This window comes from Cricetulus griseus, chromosome 2 (assembly GCF_003668045.3).
Source record: "Cricetulus griseus strain 17A/GY chromosome 2, alternate assembly CriGri-PICRH-1.0, whole genome shotgun sequence".
Classification (NCBI taxonomy): domain Eukaryota; kingdom Metazoa; phylum Chordata; class Mammalia; order Rodentia; family Cricetidae; genus Cricetulus; species Cricetulus griseus.
The window spans coordinates 24,298,234-24,316,000 of NC_048595.1; the positions used below are offsets into that span (position 1 = coordinate 24,298,234).

At 51.0% G+C, this 17,767-nt stretch overlaps 1 protein-coding gene across 7 annotated transcripts in view; it reads right to left on the reverse strand.

Annotated features, from left to right (window-relative positions):
* Phc2 (polyhomeotic homolog 2) overlaps window positions 1-17,767 on the reverse strand; it is a 101,403-nt gene that overhangs the window by 42,145 nt on the left and 41,491 nt on the right. For 3 of the 7 annotated variants that reach the window (XM_027399350.2, XM_027399349.1, XM_035439604.1), the window contains exons 2-7: window positions 9,359-9,592; window positions 7,383-7,544; window positions 6,338-6,415; window positions 5,740-5,904; window positions 4,140-4,226; window positions 2,832-3,144 (exon numbers count right to left, since the gene is read on the reverse strand). In XM_027399350.2, coding sequence (XP_027255151.1) covers window positions 2,832-3,144; window positions 4,140-4,226; window positions 5,740-5,904; window positions 6,338-6,415; window positions 7,383-7,544; window positions 9,359-9,538 — 985 coding nt within the window. In that variant the 5' untranslated portion in view covers window positions 9,539-9,592. Of the gene's footprint in view, window positions 1-2,831; window positions 3,145-4,139; window positions 4,227-5,739; window positions 5,905-6,337; window positions 6,416-7,382; window positions 7,545-7,987; window positions 8,144-9,358; window positions 9,593-17,767 lie in introns of those variants that run through there. The other 4 variants (XM_027399351.2, XM_027399353.2, XM_035439605.1 and 1 more) reach the window with 4 other exon arrangements.

The following is a 17,767-nucleotide window of genomic DNA, read 5'->3' on the forward strand; positions in this document are numbered from 1 at the left end:
CTGGGTCCTGAGATTGCTCCGGCTGTGGAACTTAGAAGTGGGGCTTTGACCCTCCCCTCAAGGCTCAGGGATCCTTTTGGGAAAGGAGGTGGACAGATTGTTAGAGCCAGAGGTGATGGCTAACTCCAAGGAAACAGTGTCTCCTAGACACAACAGAGCTGACACACATCTGACCGACCACACAGGGGCTGTGTAGTATGCACAAGGCTTGCACAGGGTCAAGCCAGACAGGGTCCTAGTGATGGGAGGGGAAGTGAACATGGGCTCCCACCCCCAGCCAAGAAGCTACCTGAAGCTGTAGCCAATGGCAAAGGAAGCACCAGTTTTCTCAATTGTAGTCTCACTGGGCATATTGACTTTAGGATAGGTCCCGGGCACAAGAGTACTAGGCCAACACAAAATAAAGTCAATGGTATTTTTGTGGAATTTTTTTTAAAATCTTATTTTGCTTTGTTTGGGCTTTTTTGTTTTTGTTTTTCGAGACAGGGTTTCTCTGTAGCTTTGGAACTTGTCCTGGCACTCACTTTGTAGACCAGACTAGCCTTGAACTCACAGAGATCTGCCTGCCTCTGCCTCCTGAGTGCTGGGATTAGAGGTTGGTTTCCATTTTTGATGTGTGTTTCTTGTTTTTTTTTGGGGGGGGGTTGGTTTTGCTTTTTTTTTTTTTTTTTTTTTTGGGAGAGAAGTTGGGTGGGTTGAGGGGTGGGGAGGAATCGGGGGAGGGGAAAAGATGATCAATACATTGTATGAAAAAATGTAGTTGAAATTCAAAAGGAGAGGAGGTGTTAGTTCCTGCCTTGGAGGCAGTTACGCCATCACCTGCCAGATGCTATGCAACACGTGCAGTCATTAAAAATATCTGCCAGGCACAGCTCTCTCTCTCTTGCTTCTCTCATCCCTCTTGTCTTTCTTGTCTCCCGTTCCTCTTCCCTGATCTGTTGTCAGTCTGCCTGCCTGCCTCTCTCATGTCCCCTCTCCGACATGGCCTTTTGCTCCCCGCCTCCCCCAATAAACCTCTTGCACTAACTCTGTTGTACGTGGTGTGTTTGCTTAGTGGCATACCTTGGCAGGGCCCGCCAAAAGGAACCCAGTTTGCCTTTCTTTTTTTTAATCCTTTCAGGAGATGCTTTGGGGCCCTACTTCCACCCTAGTTCCCACAGGTGTGGCTCCCCCTAGCCTGGCCCCTCCAGAATCTGTTTCCTTTTCCATCAAAGAACACAGCTGGGGTGATGGGGTAAAAAGCAGTGTTGGATAGTAAGAAGACTGGGAACCTTGGGCCTCTGCAGGGGGTACCCTTCTCAGCTCAGCCAGGAACTGTGCAAGGCAGTTAACCTGTCATTGTCCTGGGTGATTTCTGAAGTTTCCAAAAGGTGGAGAAATCACTGTGATTGGCCCCTGCTTCCTTCTGGCCTGCTGGGCCACTTGGAACTCATGCTGTCAAGACTCAGGTTCCAGCGTGCTGGCACCTACCTGTAACCCAGTATGCTTGAGGCCAATGCAGGAGGATCGGATGTTCCAGGCTAGCCTGCACTACATTAAAAGACTCACGTGCTGCTCTGCCTGAGAGATAGCACCTCAGAGCCATCCCGCCTGGCTGTGAGTGACCATCTGTGCCTGCTCCACCTACCGTGGGTTAAAAACCTGAACGGATTTGCTGGTGTATCTAGCTCCTTCCTTTTGACTGGACACTCGCTTATGTAAGAAATCATACTTTGACCTAATTTTTTTTTTCCTTTTTGGTGACAGTGGGTATCAAAGCCATATTCTATGTAAGTGTTGTACCATCAAGTGACACCCCAGATCTGACCACTTTGGTTTTAGTCTAGTGATACATTCTCAGGAAAAATTCAAAGACCACATGGATTCTATTGGATTCTAGGTAGTATGGGTGAGGATGAGAGACGTGGCTTTTTCAAGGAGTTGACCACAGGGATGGTCTTTAATCCAAGCAGTATGGTCCCTGCTATATTTACTACTTTGGTCGAACAGTTTGCTCTTGTTTCTAAGCCTGGAAAGTCTGCTTCCAGGCTCTTGGAAGATATTCTCATTAAAGACTGGCTGTAATAGTCAGTGCTGGGAGATTCATGAACAGGGAAGGAAGCCTGAGAACACCCATTCATTCCCATTTGCAGAGTGTGCCCCACAAACAATCAGCTAATTTGTTTTTCAATCTTCTAGATTTAATCTCAAGTGTGGGGATCCCTGGCAAGCCTTTCCCGGCTCCTCTCTTCCAGGTAGGGTCCACCCTCCATACTCCCACAGTGCTCAGAGCTCAACATAGAACTGGCCAAGCCTTTCCCGGCTCCTCTTTTCCAGGCAGGGTCGACCCTCCATACTCCCACAGTGCTCAGAGCTCAGACATAGAACTGGCCACAGTACTACCTTCTTTGGTCTCCCCGGCCTCGGCACTCAGAAGAGACAACATGCTTAGCACATATCAGTTAGCTGAGGTCTGCTTAAGGATGAGAAAGTCAGCTTTCTGTGTCCCCTCTGCTCATGTGGCTCTCACAAGCTCTGGCCAGCCACATCCCTTTGACTAACTTTGGGAATCTCAAAATAGTCCAACTCCCAATCTCTACCCAGTCAGGCTAAGACTGTGACTGGCTCCCAGAGCTGGGGTTGTGTCCCTGAGAAGAAGGTCTGGCTTATCTTAAAGGATGTGGCTTCCTTCCTTAAAGTCAGACTAAGTGTGAAATGGAGGCTGGGTGTGGCAAACACTCCGGGACTGGGCTATGACAGCGAGAGGCTGGTGTCCTAGTGTGCACACGGGGAGGAAGGCTTGGAAGGTCTTCCTGGCCCACAACCCAGATTTCATCTTCCTGGGGCCTTACCTGGTGCAACGAGGGGGTGAGTAGCCACAGCAGGAACTGTCCGGCCAAGCCCAGGCCGGCCCTCCATGTTCCCTGGCAGGCTGCCACCACCATCTCCTTTCTTGAGTGGCTCCGTCACACTGTCTGTTATACCAGGCTTGGCACCTGCAGAGGGACCCTGAGCCGTGTTTCTGCCCTGTGGTGGGGCAGGTAGAGGCTGGCTACTGCCGGCTGTGGGTTTCAGGGCCAAGCTGGGCAGGACAGGCTGGGTGGGGGTAGGGCCCGAGGCTGCTGCTGGTGGTGTCTGCTGTGTTCGTAGGGTCAGGTTCTGTACCTGAAAAAGAGGGGCCCATGAGAGTCCAGAGAATGCAGGCAGGAGCAACACCAACATACAAGCAAGAGGAAGTTAGGGTGGATCCAGGACTAGCCAAACACGAGAGGGGGGTGTAAAAGGAGAGATGGAGAGCGAGACAGAGACAGAAAAACAGGCTGCAGACAGAGAAGCACACAGGGGTGGGGGTTAGTTAGGGGCTGAAGGAGGAACCAGGAGCAGGTGGAGTTTGTAAAGAACACAGGCAGTATGGCTGGTAATCAGACTGAGTTCTGCCTGGCTGGGGTGGACGGGCTCGGAGGCCAGCATCATTCCTCCTGTTACTTTCCCTCCTCCCGATACTATCAGAACTGGCTGCATACCACTAAGGTGAGGCATGGTATGGAAAAAGCCAGGACAAAAATGACAGGCAAGCAAAGGATCAGCTTGTCCTCACAACCAGGTTAATGCCAGGCATTCCAGAGACAGCTGCAATATTTACACAGCCCAGTCCCTGGTGCCCTCTGCTGGACACATGGAGGCAGTGCAGGACCCATAACCTAGTGTCTCCATTTCTTGAGCTTGGGTCCCCATTCTGGAGATGGGGTGGGGAGATGGAGTAAGAGGAGTGTTCTCAGCTCCCCACAGGCTTCTCATACACAATAGCATCCACCACGTGCTGCAGCAGAAGGCAGGGGGCCAGGACCCATCCTGTTCCTTCTCTCAGTGTGCCCCTGCCCCCAATCCTCACCCCTCAGAGCTGGCTCAGGAACGCCTCAGCACACTGCCCTCTGCTGTCTAACTATATTCAGAGGGGCCAAGGCAGAGTCAAGAGGTGCTGAGGGCAGCTGGAGGGGAACTAAAGAGTGAGTCCAGGTTTGTTTTGTTTTGTTTTCTTTTTTTCCTGCTTCCTAGACCAGTCCCACCACTGCCAGCACCCCCAGGGCTGCCTGTAGCCAGTCTCTTACCCCTCTAAAGCTGCCCACCCCCCTTCCCTCCCACAAGCCCGGGATCCTCACCTGGGCAGGGGTAGGGGGCCGAGCGGGGGAGCCAGTGCTGAGCTCAGGCTGTACAGTAGCGACGGTGGCCGTGGGCGTGAAGATGAGCTGAGGGGACAAAGGAACAGTGCGGCCTAGGCTCCTAGCTACCTGCACCAAGTTACCTGGCTGGGCCTGGAATCACAGGAAGTGAGGCACCTTTTTCCTGCCCAGTGTGGCCTGAGCCACAAGGTAGAGCAGTTTAGCCAGGGAACAGATGTGAAGACAGTCAGGCAAGCAGGACATGAAGCCAGGAGAGGGGGCAGGAAGCCCAGGGAAGCTGGGCATCTTAAAAGGCTTGGTGTGATGAAGCAAGCCAGACAGTGAGGGGGTAGGTGCAAGAACCAGGGCCTCATTTGGAGGGACCCTGAATGTTCCCAGGACACCCTCAAGTCACTGTCTCTTCAACATCCTGGTGAGTAGGAAAGTTGGGCAGCTGTTACAGGCCCTTTTCCAGGTCTAAGCTACCTCTGGCCCCAGGGCTTCTCTCAGATTAGACATGCACAGTGGTCACTTTCCAGTCACGCTTCAACTCAGTAGGGCTGAGGAGGGGAGTCTAGAAGCAGCAGGGGAAGGAGATGGCCCGGAGCTATGGTGACTGCAGCTCATCTGGAGGGGTGCAGGTGATGAGCCATCCCTGGCTGGTACCTTGGCCTCTGTGTGGCTCTTTCTGAATGCATGTGGATAATGGTATCTGGGCAGGGGACCTTCCCTTCAGCTCAATGGTGGTGTCTCCTGGCTCATTTCCTCGTGTTTATTCCTCTCTTAGGGGACACCAGATGGACATCAGGACCCCAGTGGGGCACTGAGTAAAGTGGAGTGTGGCTGCCAGTTGTCTGGAGACTTGGAAGTCCATCACATGCTGTCTGAGGCATTGCCTGGGAAGGGGGAAGTGCCTGCAGCGACAAGCTCAGAACCAGGAAGCAAGAGCTCTGGGCGAGATGCTCAGGCCATAACAGAAGAGGCAGGGCGGGACTGCACTGTCTTCACATGACAGGGGTGAAGGAGAGAACTCCCTCTTTGGCATGGGGAGCATGAGCTAGCACCTGTCAATCAGAGCCCATGATGGCTGTGTAGTCGCTTCTCAGTCTACTGTTGTCAGACCTAAGGACCCCTTAGGGGCGAATACGAAGGCGCGATTCCAGGCATGCCTGTGCCAGCCCTGGTATGTTCTGCACAAATAAGCTCACCTGGCCCTAACTAGAACGGGGCGAGCTGAGAGGCCCCACCTAAGCCAGAAGACTGTCATGGGAGCCAGCCCACCCCTGTGGAGCAGCTAGAATCTGTGTCTCCTCATCTGTGAGTTCTAGGCACCATTGGGCACACATCCTGCACTGTCTACCTAGTTAGTTCTGAGAAGGGGAGGGAAGGGAGGCACTGTGGGTGACTTTCCCTGGCTCCATCTTGGGCCTGACCTTTCGTGAGCCCTATGGCCTCCCACTCAGCCTTTGGGCTTCTTCCAGCCCCTTCCTCATACTCCTGGTTCCCAGCATTCTCTGCTCCCTCCTCTAACCTCCCAGCTCCCACCTTTCCTGACTGTGTCCCCGCAGTCTGGGAGCACACCCAGGCTGTGCGTACTCACCATCTGGGCTCTGAGGTACATCTGTGCTTGGCTGGCAGTCAAGGCAGGAGAGGACGTGTTGCCCAAGAGCACAGCCTGCTGGGTGAGGCCCGAGGCTGTGGCTGAATTGACACTCTGCGCTCGGTTGATGAGCTGGGCTGTTGCAGGGGCTGCTGCCAGATTGAGCTGATGAGAAAGTGTGCACATTAGGAAATAGGAGGCCAGGGGTGAACAGTGTCCCCTCTATTTCTTGCCTCCCTCTTCTTCTGTTCTATGGCCTATGCTGTGTCCTTTAGGACCAACTCCTACCCTAGGTTCTGGGTGGCTCCTCTAACTCTGCCCCATAGCTGGCTTGGATGCACAGCTGCAGGGGGGACCCTATGGTGCAAGCACAGAGTTAGCAACAGAGCCTTGGCATCAGGAAGATGATGGGGTGCTAATATTGGAGTCACGAAGAGCATGTGAATTTTTTTTTTTCCTGACAGAAGCAACAGATTACAGCGGTGACCCTACATGGCTGTAGGATTCCCTTCAATTAGATCCAGGAGATAGGGAGTATCTTAGACAGGAGCCAGTCTATGGGTATGGGCTCTGCCTGCCATTCCCATGCCCTACTCACTGAAGGAGATTGGGTGGGAGCCTGTGAGGACACACTGCTGCCGGAAGTACTTCCTTGTCTGTTGGCCACCAGGCTTGCCTGGAAAAGAACAAACTCTGGTCACTAGTGTCTTCCACCTCAGTCATTCATGGGCCCTTATTTTCCAGGAAATGCTCTGGACAGTGGTCAGGAGAGCAGCCCCTAGACCTAACCCCATTTCCCTTTCCACCTAGGCCTTCAGCATGGTCCTAACCCAATTTTCCTCATCCATGTGGGCCTTCAGCATGGTCTCATAAACAATCAGTAATAACCAAATCTACCTGGAGGAGGCATTGAGAGCACCAGCACCCTGACAGTTGGCCATCACCACTGCCCAGCAACCAACCCCAGCTCTCTCTAGCCCTTCATCCCACCCACTCCATCCATGAGGTCCATGGCACCACATGAGAATTTTGCACACTGGCGTGTGCAACCTGTCCCTCTTCTCTAGCCAACTGCTTCTAGGGCTGAAGTGTCAGTCTCAGTGTTACTCTGGCAGAGAGAGCGTCCCTGACCATCTTGATGTAGGGGAAGCCGCCTGTCCTTGCTACAGTCCATTCTCTTTGCAGCATAGATAAAGGGCTTGCTTTCTTGCATCAAGGAGACAGGGTCCACAGCACACTTGCCTGACATTAACATTGCACACAGAAGATGCATAAAACACTTTGTCAGGTGAAGGAATGAATCCTTCAGTGAACATGTGTCTCCCTCAATGGAGGGGGTGGAAAGGAGAGAGCATCAGCAGATCGGTAGACTTGATGGGCAAGTCATTGAACGGGCTCACCTAGCACTTCCTGGGCTAGCAGGTGAGAACCCCAGATGCGCCACTCACTAGCATAGGCCTTGGTGTCTGTTTCTCACCTGCTAAAGGACACATGACCACAGTACCTGTTTCTTGGGGGCTTTATGGGGACTCTGAGAGGAACTGGGGAGGCAAAGCAATATGGCTTGTTTCCTCTCCTATCACTCCCATATTACAATCTAGATTTCCACAGAGCCTGGGGCCCAGGGCTACCCTGTCACTCACCTGCTGCACTGCTGCCAGGCTCTGGAGCTGCGCACTGCTGAGGTGGTGTTGCTGCTGCAAGGCCGCCGTCTGCAACATGAGGTGCTGTTGCTGTGCGGCGTACATCTGCTGCAGGTATTGTGCGGCTGTGCTGGGCTGCCTGTGCAGGGCCTGCTGGATCACCTGAGAATATGGGACAGGGGACAGGAGTGTCAACTAGCCACTCCACATGTCCTCTCTGCATTGCAGTCATGCCTCCTCAATCCCAGCGGCCCAGAGCAGGACCCCACATCACTCCCAGGCGCGTCAGAGCCATTCTCAGTGTTTTACACCTGCCTATCTCATCTGTTGGACAACGTCCCAAGCTCCTGCCTGACAGGGGTGCTTTGCCTCAGCTGCCAGTACCCCACCGCCCAGCCCACTCCGAGGGAAACTCGGCCTCCCATGCCAGGCTTGGTAGACTCCTCCCTTACTGTGTAGCCTCACATTCAAGATCACAAACCGAAGAAGCTGGGAAGAAAAAAATGGATCAAAAGGGTTATTGGGAGCCAAGAAAATTGACTAGCTTGAAGGCGACTCCTCCCTAGAAGGCCAACTTGGAGCCCCCTCCCAGGTTCTGCCCTCACCTCCCAGAGAATCCTGTCAGTCCCTGGGAAGGTTTTCATGGTCTCTGGGAGCATGCCCACACCACAGAGGACACACGGCTCTGTCTCTTTTCTCCCTCATCTCTCTTCTCCTTTTCTCGCTTTTTGTAGGTGTTGCCTCCTGAGCAGCAGTCTGTAAAAGCTTTGTTCCTTTCTCAGCCCCAGGACTAAGGAGCCTGACTCAGAGGCATTTCCCTCCCTTCTTGGCCATCTCTTCCATGTGATGCCCTGCACCGCCCCTATCTCCACCCCCACAGTCTCTGGTCCCAGGGTTGCTCCCGACCAGCAGTGACTGGCAGAGAGTTTCTGGCAAGGATCTCTGAAGTGGCTCCAGGGCTCTTGGCTTGGATTTGAGGGTTCTGTTCTAGCAGATCCTCTGTGGACTCTGGTGTCTCCCAGAACCCCATGCTCCGATGCATACATTTTCCCAATTCCTCTCTGCTTCAGGACACTCTGTGCCAAGACCTGCATATATGGACTCCATCCTTTCGACCCATTGTCCCCAGATTCATTTTGTTCTTGCTCCCTCATTAGGCTTGCTTCCCCCAGCAGTGGGGGAGACTGTGTGGCTCCCCCTCACCAAGGGTGACTTTAACTGGAGTGAGGAGGAACCCCAGTGGTTCTGCATGGGTGCTGAATGCAGAGACCCATCACAGCAGACACCCCGGCAGCCCTTTGCCACAGTTCTGGTGAGTAACAGGAGGTGGGCACATTTGACTCAGATGCAGAAAACCAGAGCGAAAGACTCAAGTGTGAAGGGCAGGGGAAGAGGCTAGGGTGGGGACAAGGGTGGGAATAGGAAATGCAACTTGATTAAGTGTGAAGCAGAGATAACCAGCAAAGGGGACAGTCCAGAGTGTGTGGCCTGGTCTATAACGGAATTCCCAGGCTTCCCACTTTCGGCTGTGGCTTCTCTCCTACTTACTGCCATCGTGTTGCTGTCCCCTTATGCTTGTTCTTTAAGTGGCAATAGCCATTTAGATGACCAGCCTGGCTTGTGATTGAGTGGTTCACAGCCATGTTGCTTTGCTTTACTGGTCTGCCTTTACTGCTTTCACACATCTGTTCTCCACAGACATCCTCACCATCCCCTCTGGGGACACAGGTCTTTTCTGACCTAAGTTTTCTCTCTCTCTCTCTCTCTCTCTCTCTCTCTCTCTCTCTCTCTCTGTCTGTCTCCTTTCTGTGTTGGACCCATCTGACATCACTTCCCCTCTTTTTATCGTGCACAGGGATGTATCCACTGACCTATCCCCTTCTGCCCATTCTGGAGCTGTCCTGGCTAGCCCACCAGACCATGCCAGCACTCCTTCTGTCAATGAGGGATATAATCCCAGGCTAATTAGGATTTACCTGCACAGTCTGCCGGTCAGGAATACCACTGTACACAGAAATCTGGGGTGCAGTGGGGCGGCCACTGCCACCACCGCTATTGCTGCTGCTGTTGCAGCCACTGCTACTACTGGTCCCACTGGTGTTGCTGGTGACGCTGGCACGGCTGGATGTGTGGGGGACTGGCAGCTCATTCTCCATGGCCTGTGAGGTGGCACAGTCAGGGTGCTCGGGCGGCAGAAGAACAGGTAGATGCTAGGGAGGAAGGGAAAGGAATGGGAAGTTAGGGACATTTGTTACCCAGGCACAGACAGGCATTTGGCCCTCCATGTCCCAGGCTTCCAAACTTGTGAATTCAGTCTCCTTGGATGGAAAATGCTTGGGGAAAAAACGGTCTGAATGACCCTCTTCTTGTTAGTCCCCAAATAATACAGTACAACCTACTTAGAACTCCTGTCTTGTAGGCTGTAGAAGACATTTAGACTTACTTAAAATACACGGGAGGGTGCACGTAGGTTACATGCATTTGTGTAAGCGACTTAAAGATCTGGGTAGGACATCTGAGAACTGCTCTCCTGAGGGCTAAGTTAGCAAGTGAGACTGGACAGGCACACAGCAGCTTTCCAAGCAGGCTGCTATGGTTCACTTAGGAACTCGGAGAGTTTGTTTTATTTTGGTTGGCTTTTAGAGACAGGATCTCTCTAGGTAGTCCCCTGCTGGCCTCAGACTTGCAATCCTCCTGTCTCAGCTGCCTCAATGCTGGGATTATGGGCATGCAGCTCCATGTCCAGCTCTGAACTGAAGCTTTGAGTCACATTGACCCCCAGAAGAATAGAGCCAGGTTGGGTCCTTTAGGGGGTTTTGAAATCTGGTGTATCTGGTCTAAAGCCCAGGGAATGTGTCTTCTGTCAGAAGAGATAAATAACACCAGTAGTGGAGGAGGATTTCTGGTGTGTCCTCCCTGGTAGGGAGCACCCCCCACTCCACCTACCTCTTTGTCTTTGGGATGGATAAACTAAACATCAGAATTTATTCCAGATATACACAGCCTAGGCAGCCAAAGCAGTGGGATTAAAACTCTAGAGAACAGAGTGAGCCACAGACAAATCAAGAGGTGAGGAAATGATAGTAGTTACTTTGTTTTGTTTTCAAAGGCCAAAGAGCTCAGAGTGTTTGCAGTCTCTGCTCTGAGTCCTCCCAGAATGCCCTGGGACTCAGGGTGGGGCATGTGCAACCTTGAGCATCTTACTAACATCTCCTGCTTTGGAAGATGTGAAGGACTGGGGTATGAATCTTGGTTTGGTCAGTTTCTAGTCGGGGGGCCATACCCAGCACACTTGTCTGCCTGCTTCTTAACCTGTCAAATGTTAATGTTAATCCCTGAACACAAAGTAAAATGCCACATAAAGTGCCCAGCGGGGTGTCTATCACCTACTGAGTGTCCCCATTAGCTGCTGCTGAGCTTGTTAATACTGTCCTCTTTCTGGTTCCCACTGTCTGGCTCCAATAGATCATGCTTCTGCCCAGACAGAAGTGGTGGAGTCCTTAGGAATTTATTGTCCTAGCCAAGAGGAAGCACTAGAAACTCCACCGGAGGCCACGCGGTGGTCCAAATGTGCCCCCCTCTCACAGGCCCAGTGCCTGGGTGGAGAGAGCTCAGGGAAGAAGTAAAGCACGGTGGCAAAGGCACACTGGATATGAATTCAAGTTTCCCTTCCCTTCGATTCTTTCCTTTCTACATACACACACACACACACACACACACACACACACACACACACCTTGTTTGTATATCACCCACAGACATTCAACTTTCTTCTTGTAGATGGCACCAAATTACTTAAAGAAAATAGGATTTTTCATGTTAACGAAACCACTGATTTGTGTAAAGAATAGAAACAGATGTTAATGTCTTTTTTTCAATCTGAGGTTGACATTCCTCATGCCACCATTTTCAGACTGAGTGGTTTCACCGTGGGTAAAAAAAAAAAAAACCCAAAACAAACAAACATAAAAAAAAAACCCAACCCAAACCAAAACTTTACCTGGGGAGGCAGCTGGAGAAATGGCTCAGTGGAAAGTGCTCGCCCACAAGTATGAGGACCAGAGTTGGGATCCAGCACCCACATAAATGCCAGGTGGATGTAATGACCTGACTAATCCTGGAGCTTGGGAGGATGAGACAGGAGATCTCTACAGCAAGTTGGGTTGCTAGACTAGATAAATCTGAGCTCCGGGTGCAGCGAGAGACTCTGCCTCTATCTATATGATGCCCCACATGCATGTATACCCCTCCCTCCGTATACATGAAGGTCAAGGGCAGGAATGTTGGGGGTTGGGAAGCCAGAGCCACTCCTAGATGGCAAGTGGATGTTCTGTCTTCCAAGGCCAAGTACCTCTCCGAAAACTGTGCCTGTGACCTGGGTCACCAAGCAGATTCTTCCTGAGGCTTGCCTGTGGTGATATATTGTTTATGATCTAATAAAACTTGCCTGGAGATCAGAATGCAAGGGTAGCTACAGCCATAGAGGCCAGGCAGTGATGGCATACACCTTTAATCCCAGGACTCAAGCTGGGCATTGGTGGCACACGCATTTAATTGCAGCACTCGGGAGGCAGAGGCAGGTGGATCTCTCTGAGTTCGAGGCCAGCCTGGTCTCCAGAGTGAGTGCCAGGATGGGCTCCATGGCTACACAGAGAAACCCTGTCTCGGAAAAAAAAAAATCCCAGGACTCAGGAGACAGAGGCAGATGGATGTCTGTGAGTTCAAGGCCACCCAGGGCTACATGAGAGTGAATCAGTCTAAAAAAGAAACAGAGCTCACACATTTAATCCCAGCACTAGAGAGGTATATAAGACAGAAGCAGGGTCTCAGACCAGGCATTCAGTCTTAGACAATTCATCTCCAGACATGTTGAGGACAGGATCACCCCAGTCTTGGTAGAGGTAAGAGCTCTCTACTGGTTGGCCGCTTTGCTTTTCTAATATTCAGCTTGAATCCCAGCGTCTGTCTTGGGGTTTTTATTATTTGTGTTACACTTGTCTGTTTTTACTGCCGAGGGCTCCTTGCTCATGAATTCCTCTGCCCTGACCTGCACTGGAGCCAGGCTTTATAATGACCACTCACTCATTAAGAATGCTTGTGGATGATGAAGAGGGAGATACAAGGGTCAATAGCATAGCTAAGTCAGCAAGTAGTTCCCGTGCCTGACTCTGTTGAGATCTACCTTATCTGTGTTCCAGAAACAGGCATCCAGGCTGATGGAAAGCAGCATGGAGCACTGTCCCTGGCCTTGCAGACACTGGAAAACTAGCCATCAACTGCAACTTCAAAAAATTAATTCATTTGTGCGTGCGTGTGTGTGTGTGTGTGTGTGTGTGTGTGTGTGTGTGTGTGTGTGTTGGGCACAAATGTGTTGGAGGTCTGAGGGTGATGTTGGGTGCCTTCTTCATTTCTCTTCACCTTACATATTGAGGTAAGGGCTCTCACTGTTGTGGCTAGTTTGGCTAGCCGGACTGCTCCAGGAATTCCCCGTTCCCCATTACTACAATGTACCAAGTTATGGACAGGCATTTATATGGGTCCTGGGGACCAGAGTTTGAGTCATCACCTGCTAAGCCATCTTACCTCCCCAGCTCCCTCATCTCCCCAGCCTGCTAATGTGATCTCAGGCAAACCTGTAAATGACAGCTCTCTCCAAACACAGGCTGCCCAGCAGGGTCCTCACCTCCCTTTCCCCTAAGTGTTGACTAAAACTGGGGTTCAGCTCACACTCTTAAGACATCTCAACTGAAGTGTTTGGAAAAAGTCAAATGGGCAACAGTCACTGGGAAGCACTGTAGAGCGTGTACTCAGGCCTCGTAGATAAATGCTAGCGGCATTCCTCTGTGGAAATGCTGCCAGTGAGAGCAGCATGGCTCCCAAGCAAGATGACACTTTCCTTAGCCACCAGGGGACCCATCTGTCTCCTTCCATTGCTGGTCAGTGCCCATACCTTCTCTGTTCGCCATGCTCATGGGTTCTTACCTCCACTCCTCTGTCTCACTTGGCTTTACTCCCTACCCTCTGTTACACATGTGCCCCCCCTTACCCACTCATCTATGGCTGCATCCTGTCTCCTGTGTTCTCTCTGCCTATACATGCTCCTCCCTCTGTGCTTCCTGGAATAAAGCATGCTCCCTCATCCCTGCTTTTCCCAATGGATGGATCCTGTCCAGCTCAAAGTCCACTAATTGGTCCTCCCCGGCTAATCTTGATCTCTCTGCTTCCTCCAGTGCCCTCTTGCCCCTGACTGACCTCCCTCTGGTTCTCTGGGGGCAGCACCCTTTACTGCTCAGCCTCCTCTCTTCTCTCAGGATCTCTGATACAGGTCGGATCAAGCACGCTTCTCCCATCCACACCCACTTACTCACTCCCTAGACAGCACATGCTCACTGGTGCTGCACTGTCTGTCTCTCAGATTCCCTCTGTCCTGGCTTCTGCTTTTAGTAGCTAGAGCTGTCTTCCCAGGTTGCACTCTCCTTGGTCTCTGGACAGGACTTATGCACAGGACAGGAAAGGAAGGCCAGGCTGCTTTGAGCACCAGCCTTCCAGTGTGTGTGTGTGTGTGTGTGTGTGTGTGTATCTGTCCATGTAGTGTGCAGAAAGGCAGGCTAGAGTCCCAACGTGTAGCCACTGTCACCATCTATTTCTATAACCATTGAGCAATAACTCATTCACCACTGTCCAGCTGTGTAGACCCTGGTGGTCTCAGATCTGCTTCTATGAATCTGCCTATTCTAATACCATAGATGAGTGGAACCACACACTATCAGTCCTTTTCACTTGTGTGTGTGTGTGTATACCACATTTTGCTGCTTCATTCACCTGCCAATGGACACTCAGGTTGTTTCCACCATTGACAATGGCCACTGAGAATAATGTTCTAATTCTCTAGGGTGTAACTAAAAGTGAATCATGGGGCAATTCCATGGAGGGACAAGTGACTATCTAGATGTTCCTGTGCCATTTGATGAATTACTACCATGTTTCTGGGGCTCAAAGAATTCCCCTCAAGCTACCTGGTGTGTGCCAAGCCCCTGTGTCTGGTCCTAACTCTTTCCCACCTTCCTTCCCACCAAGCTGCCACCCTGCTGGACTCAGCATTATTATGACTGACCTGTAAAGTCTTGGACACCTTGCAACTTGTCAGCTCTGGGCTCACTGATGTGGTTGCTTATGCTGTTCCTGTCCCCCAAAATGCCTTCCTTCCAGTTTTCATTAACCAGCTACCTCAACAGCACAGCATGAGTCCCGGGAACAGCAAGGAATGTGGCTTCCTCTAGGTTCTCCTGCTCCCCTTCATACTCAACCCAAATCTTAAGCCATCCAGCTGGAGGGCTGCTTGCACACTTGCTGCTTGCCTCTGTCTCACACTCACAATGTGCCACTGCACGGGAGCCATTTGCTTGGGGGCCCACCTCATGTCACATGCATACCCGAGGTTCCTTTTGCTCACTGAAAACTTAGTTCAGTTTCTGCCTTGTCTGCAGAATTCTCCCAACTAGTTTAAAACACACCTTCTACCCATCTATACTAGCCACAGAGATGTCTGTTAAACTCTACAGTAGACATTTTAGGTGTGCTCATGACCACCATATGGGGTAGTTATTAATGTCCCAGTTTGTCAATAAGAAAGTTACTTAAGCAGGGTGAGGTAACATACACTTGGAATCCTTCTACTCAGGAGGCTAAGGCAGAAGGATCTCCATGAATTTAAGGTCAGTCTGCGTTAAGTGGTGAGATTCAGGTTAGCTTGGACTATAGGGTAAGATACTGTCTCAAAATATAGACAGAGACACACATAAATGGGGAGGGGATATCTAATTTATCTAAGGTCATGGAAAAGCTGGCATTTAAAAACAGGTGTGATGTCAGAGCAGTTTCCTGCAACTTCAGGTGAGTCTGACCTGGGATCACCTGGATCAGTGACACCCGGATCAGTGCATGTCAAAACACACCAGAGCAAAGTAACTGAGATGACCACACTGAATCTCCTAACTATTAATGTTCATCGGATAGTTACATAAAACAACTTCTTTATATCTATATATGTACATAATACGTACATTATATTATATATGTGTACCTATCAGCCAGTTCAAAAAATCAGTACCACAGATTCCTTTGTTTTTCCTAAGCAAAAACCGAGGCCGAGTTTCTGAGGAATAGAGTGACTTACTCAGGATGACATGGCTGGACTCTCCTGGGAGGCATCCCCAGCCAGCCATGGTAATGAGTCCTACTCAGCCAGAGCTGGAGCTCACCCTGAGGGGAAACCAGAAGCAAGTTGGTCTCCTCATGCAATCTGGATCTTGAAGAGAATTCATCAAGTGTGGAGTACCACAGCAGCTTTTAAACTTCCGCTTCTACAGTTTGTGTGGCAAAGCTGGCCTATCTCCCCCCCACACACCTCCTTCCTGCCTCAAAGCTCCGGGAAGGTGGGAGGAATGGGGAGGCTTCCTGGAATGACAGCTAGAGCTCCTTCCATGTCTGTCTGTGGCCTCTCACTAAGGCCTGCCTGCCATATGAGAATCCGTAAGTTTCCCAGCATCCATGCTTTAAACATTTACCCACTCCTGCTCAATTTCCTTTCACTTCCTATCCTCACCCGCCTCCCCTGCTCTCTAATGACTGCTTTATTTCTTCCCGAGGCCACCCACCCCTGTGGACTCCCACTGTGAACCACAGCCAGTCTCACTAATGGCTGACAGCCAGAACTAGAAATCTGTTTTTCTCTAGTTCCAACACACTGTGTGGTTCCATGTGAGCCTGAGATCCAAAGGCTGTGGTTCCCATTTCAGTCAGTTCTCCCTCCCGACCGCAAGGGACCACTTTGAATAATGTGCTGACTGGAACTGGCTTGTATAGCGATCTTATTACAGGTCTTGGCCGCCCACAGGGCCTGAGACCTGGCAGCTGGAGAAATGCTGATGGTTCTGTCCCTTTCAGGAGCCGCCAAGTCTAGGAAACACTAGGCCTTTGTCCCCAGGGTCAGGGAAGTCCATTTGCTGTGGATTATGGCTGTGATAGCATCCCAGGGAAGCAGAGGGGAAAGATACTGAAAACAGAGCTCTTCAAACCCGAAAAGCCCATGGGTCCATGAGGCTTTCTAATGGAATCGGGGCTTGACAGGAAGTGAGCGCTCTAGTGAGCCCATAATGGCTGCTCCTGCTGTTGGCATATTGGCTTGTGTGCTGAGTCTGAAAAGGCAGCATGAAGGGTTGGTCTTGGGTGCCTCTCCCTGAGAAAATTCAGCTCTCCGGACAGAGGGAGCTAGGGAAAACCTCATTCTACATCCAAGTTGCAGCATGAACATCTGAACCCTCACCTTGTGCAGAGCTCTGGCAGCAGTGTGAGGTTATGGAGACACTGGGCACAGCTCAAACCTCAGAACTCCCTCCTGATCCCCAGTCCTTGGCTCCCTGCCCTGCCTCTTAGACACTGAGGTAAAGAGGACTGGGGAGATGCCTCAGTGGATGAGCATGAGGACCAGAAGTGGAGCCCCAGGACCTAAAAAACTAGGATGTATCAGTGTGCACTGGGCACCCTAGCAATAGTGATGGGGTACAGAGATGGCAGGATCCCTGGGCTTACCAGCCAGCTTGTCTAGTCAAATCAGCAAGCTTTAGGTTCAGTGAGAGACCCTGTCTTAAAAAATAAAGTGGAAAAGCAATTGGGGAAGAACCTGACATAGACACCTGGACTCCACATGTATGCACGTGCTCATACACACATACCCAAACACACATACACACATGAGCACATACACACATTTGAGGGGGCAGGTAACCAACAAAAATAAAATAAGTAAATTAGTAAAAGGCAACAAGACAAATGTGAAGGAAGCTCAGCGGGACAGACCACCGTTCTAGCAACCCAACCACGATTTCATAGGAAAACAACAGCATTCATTCATCTACACTGTCTTCCTGGTGAGGCCTGACTAGATCTTGGTGCCTGCCTTATACAAGGCAGATTCTATCAAGCATTTATACTCCAACCTGGTGCTGATCTGTTGAAGAACATGGAGAAGAAAGACCAATATTTGATCTTGTTTGAAGACATATTTGGCAAAGGTCCCGCTGGGCCAGACTGGAGACTGAGGTGCGAGGATGGGTTTGTCTTGGCTCAGGCAGTTTTAGTCTCACTGCTCTGAGGTGGGGCAGTCTCTCTCAGACCCTTAGTTGACATGAGTGGTGAAAAGGGGCAAAGAACGACTTGAGAACATTACTGGAAGCCGCACGGGAAACCAGGGAGAGGTCAGAAGAAAGCAGACCACTCCATCTCAGACTTCCAGTCCCCAGGGAGGCGCAAACACAATTCTCCCCCTTCAGCCCACCTTGTTGGTCATGGCAGTCCTAGAAAGTACTAAAGTATACTGCCTGCTT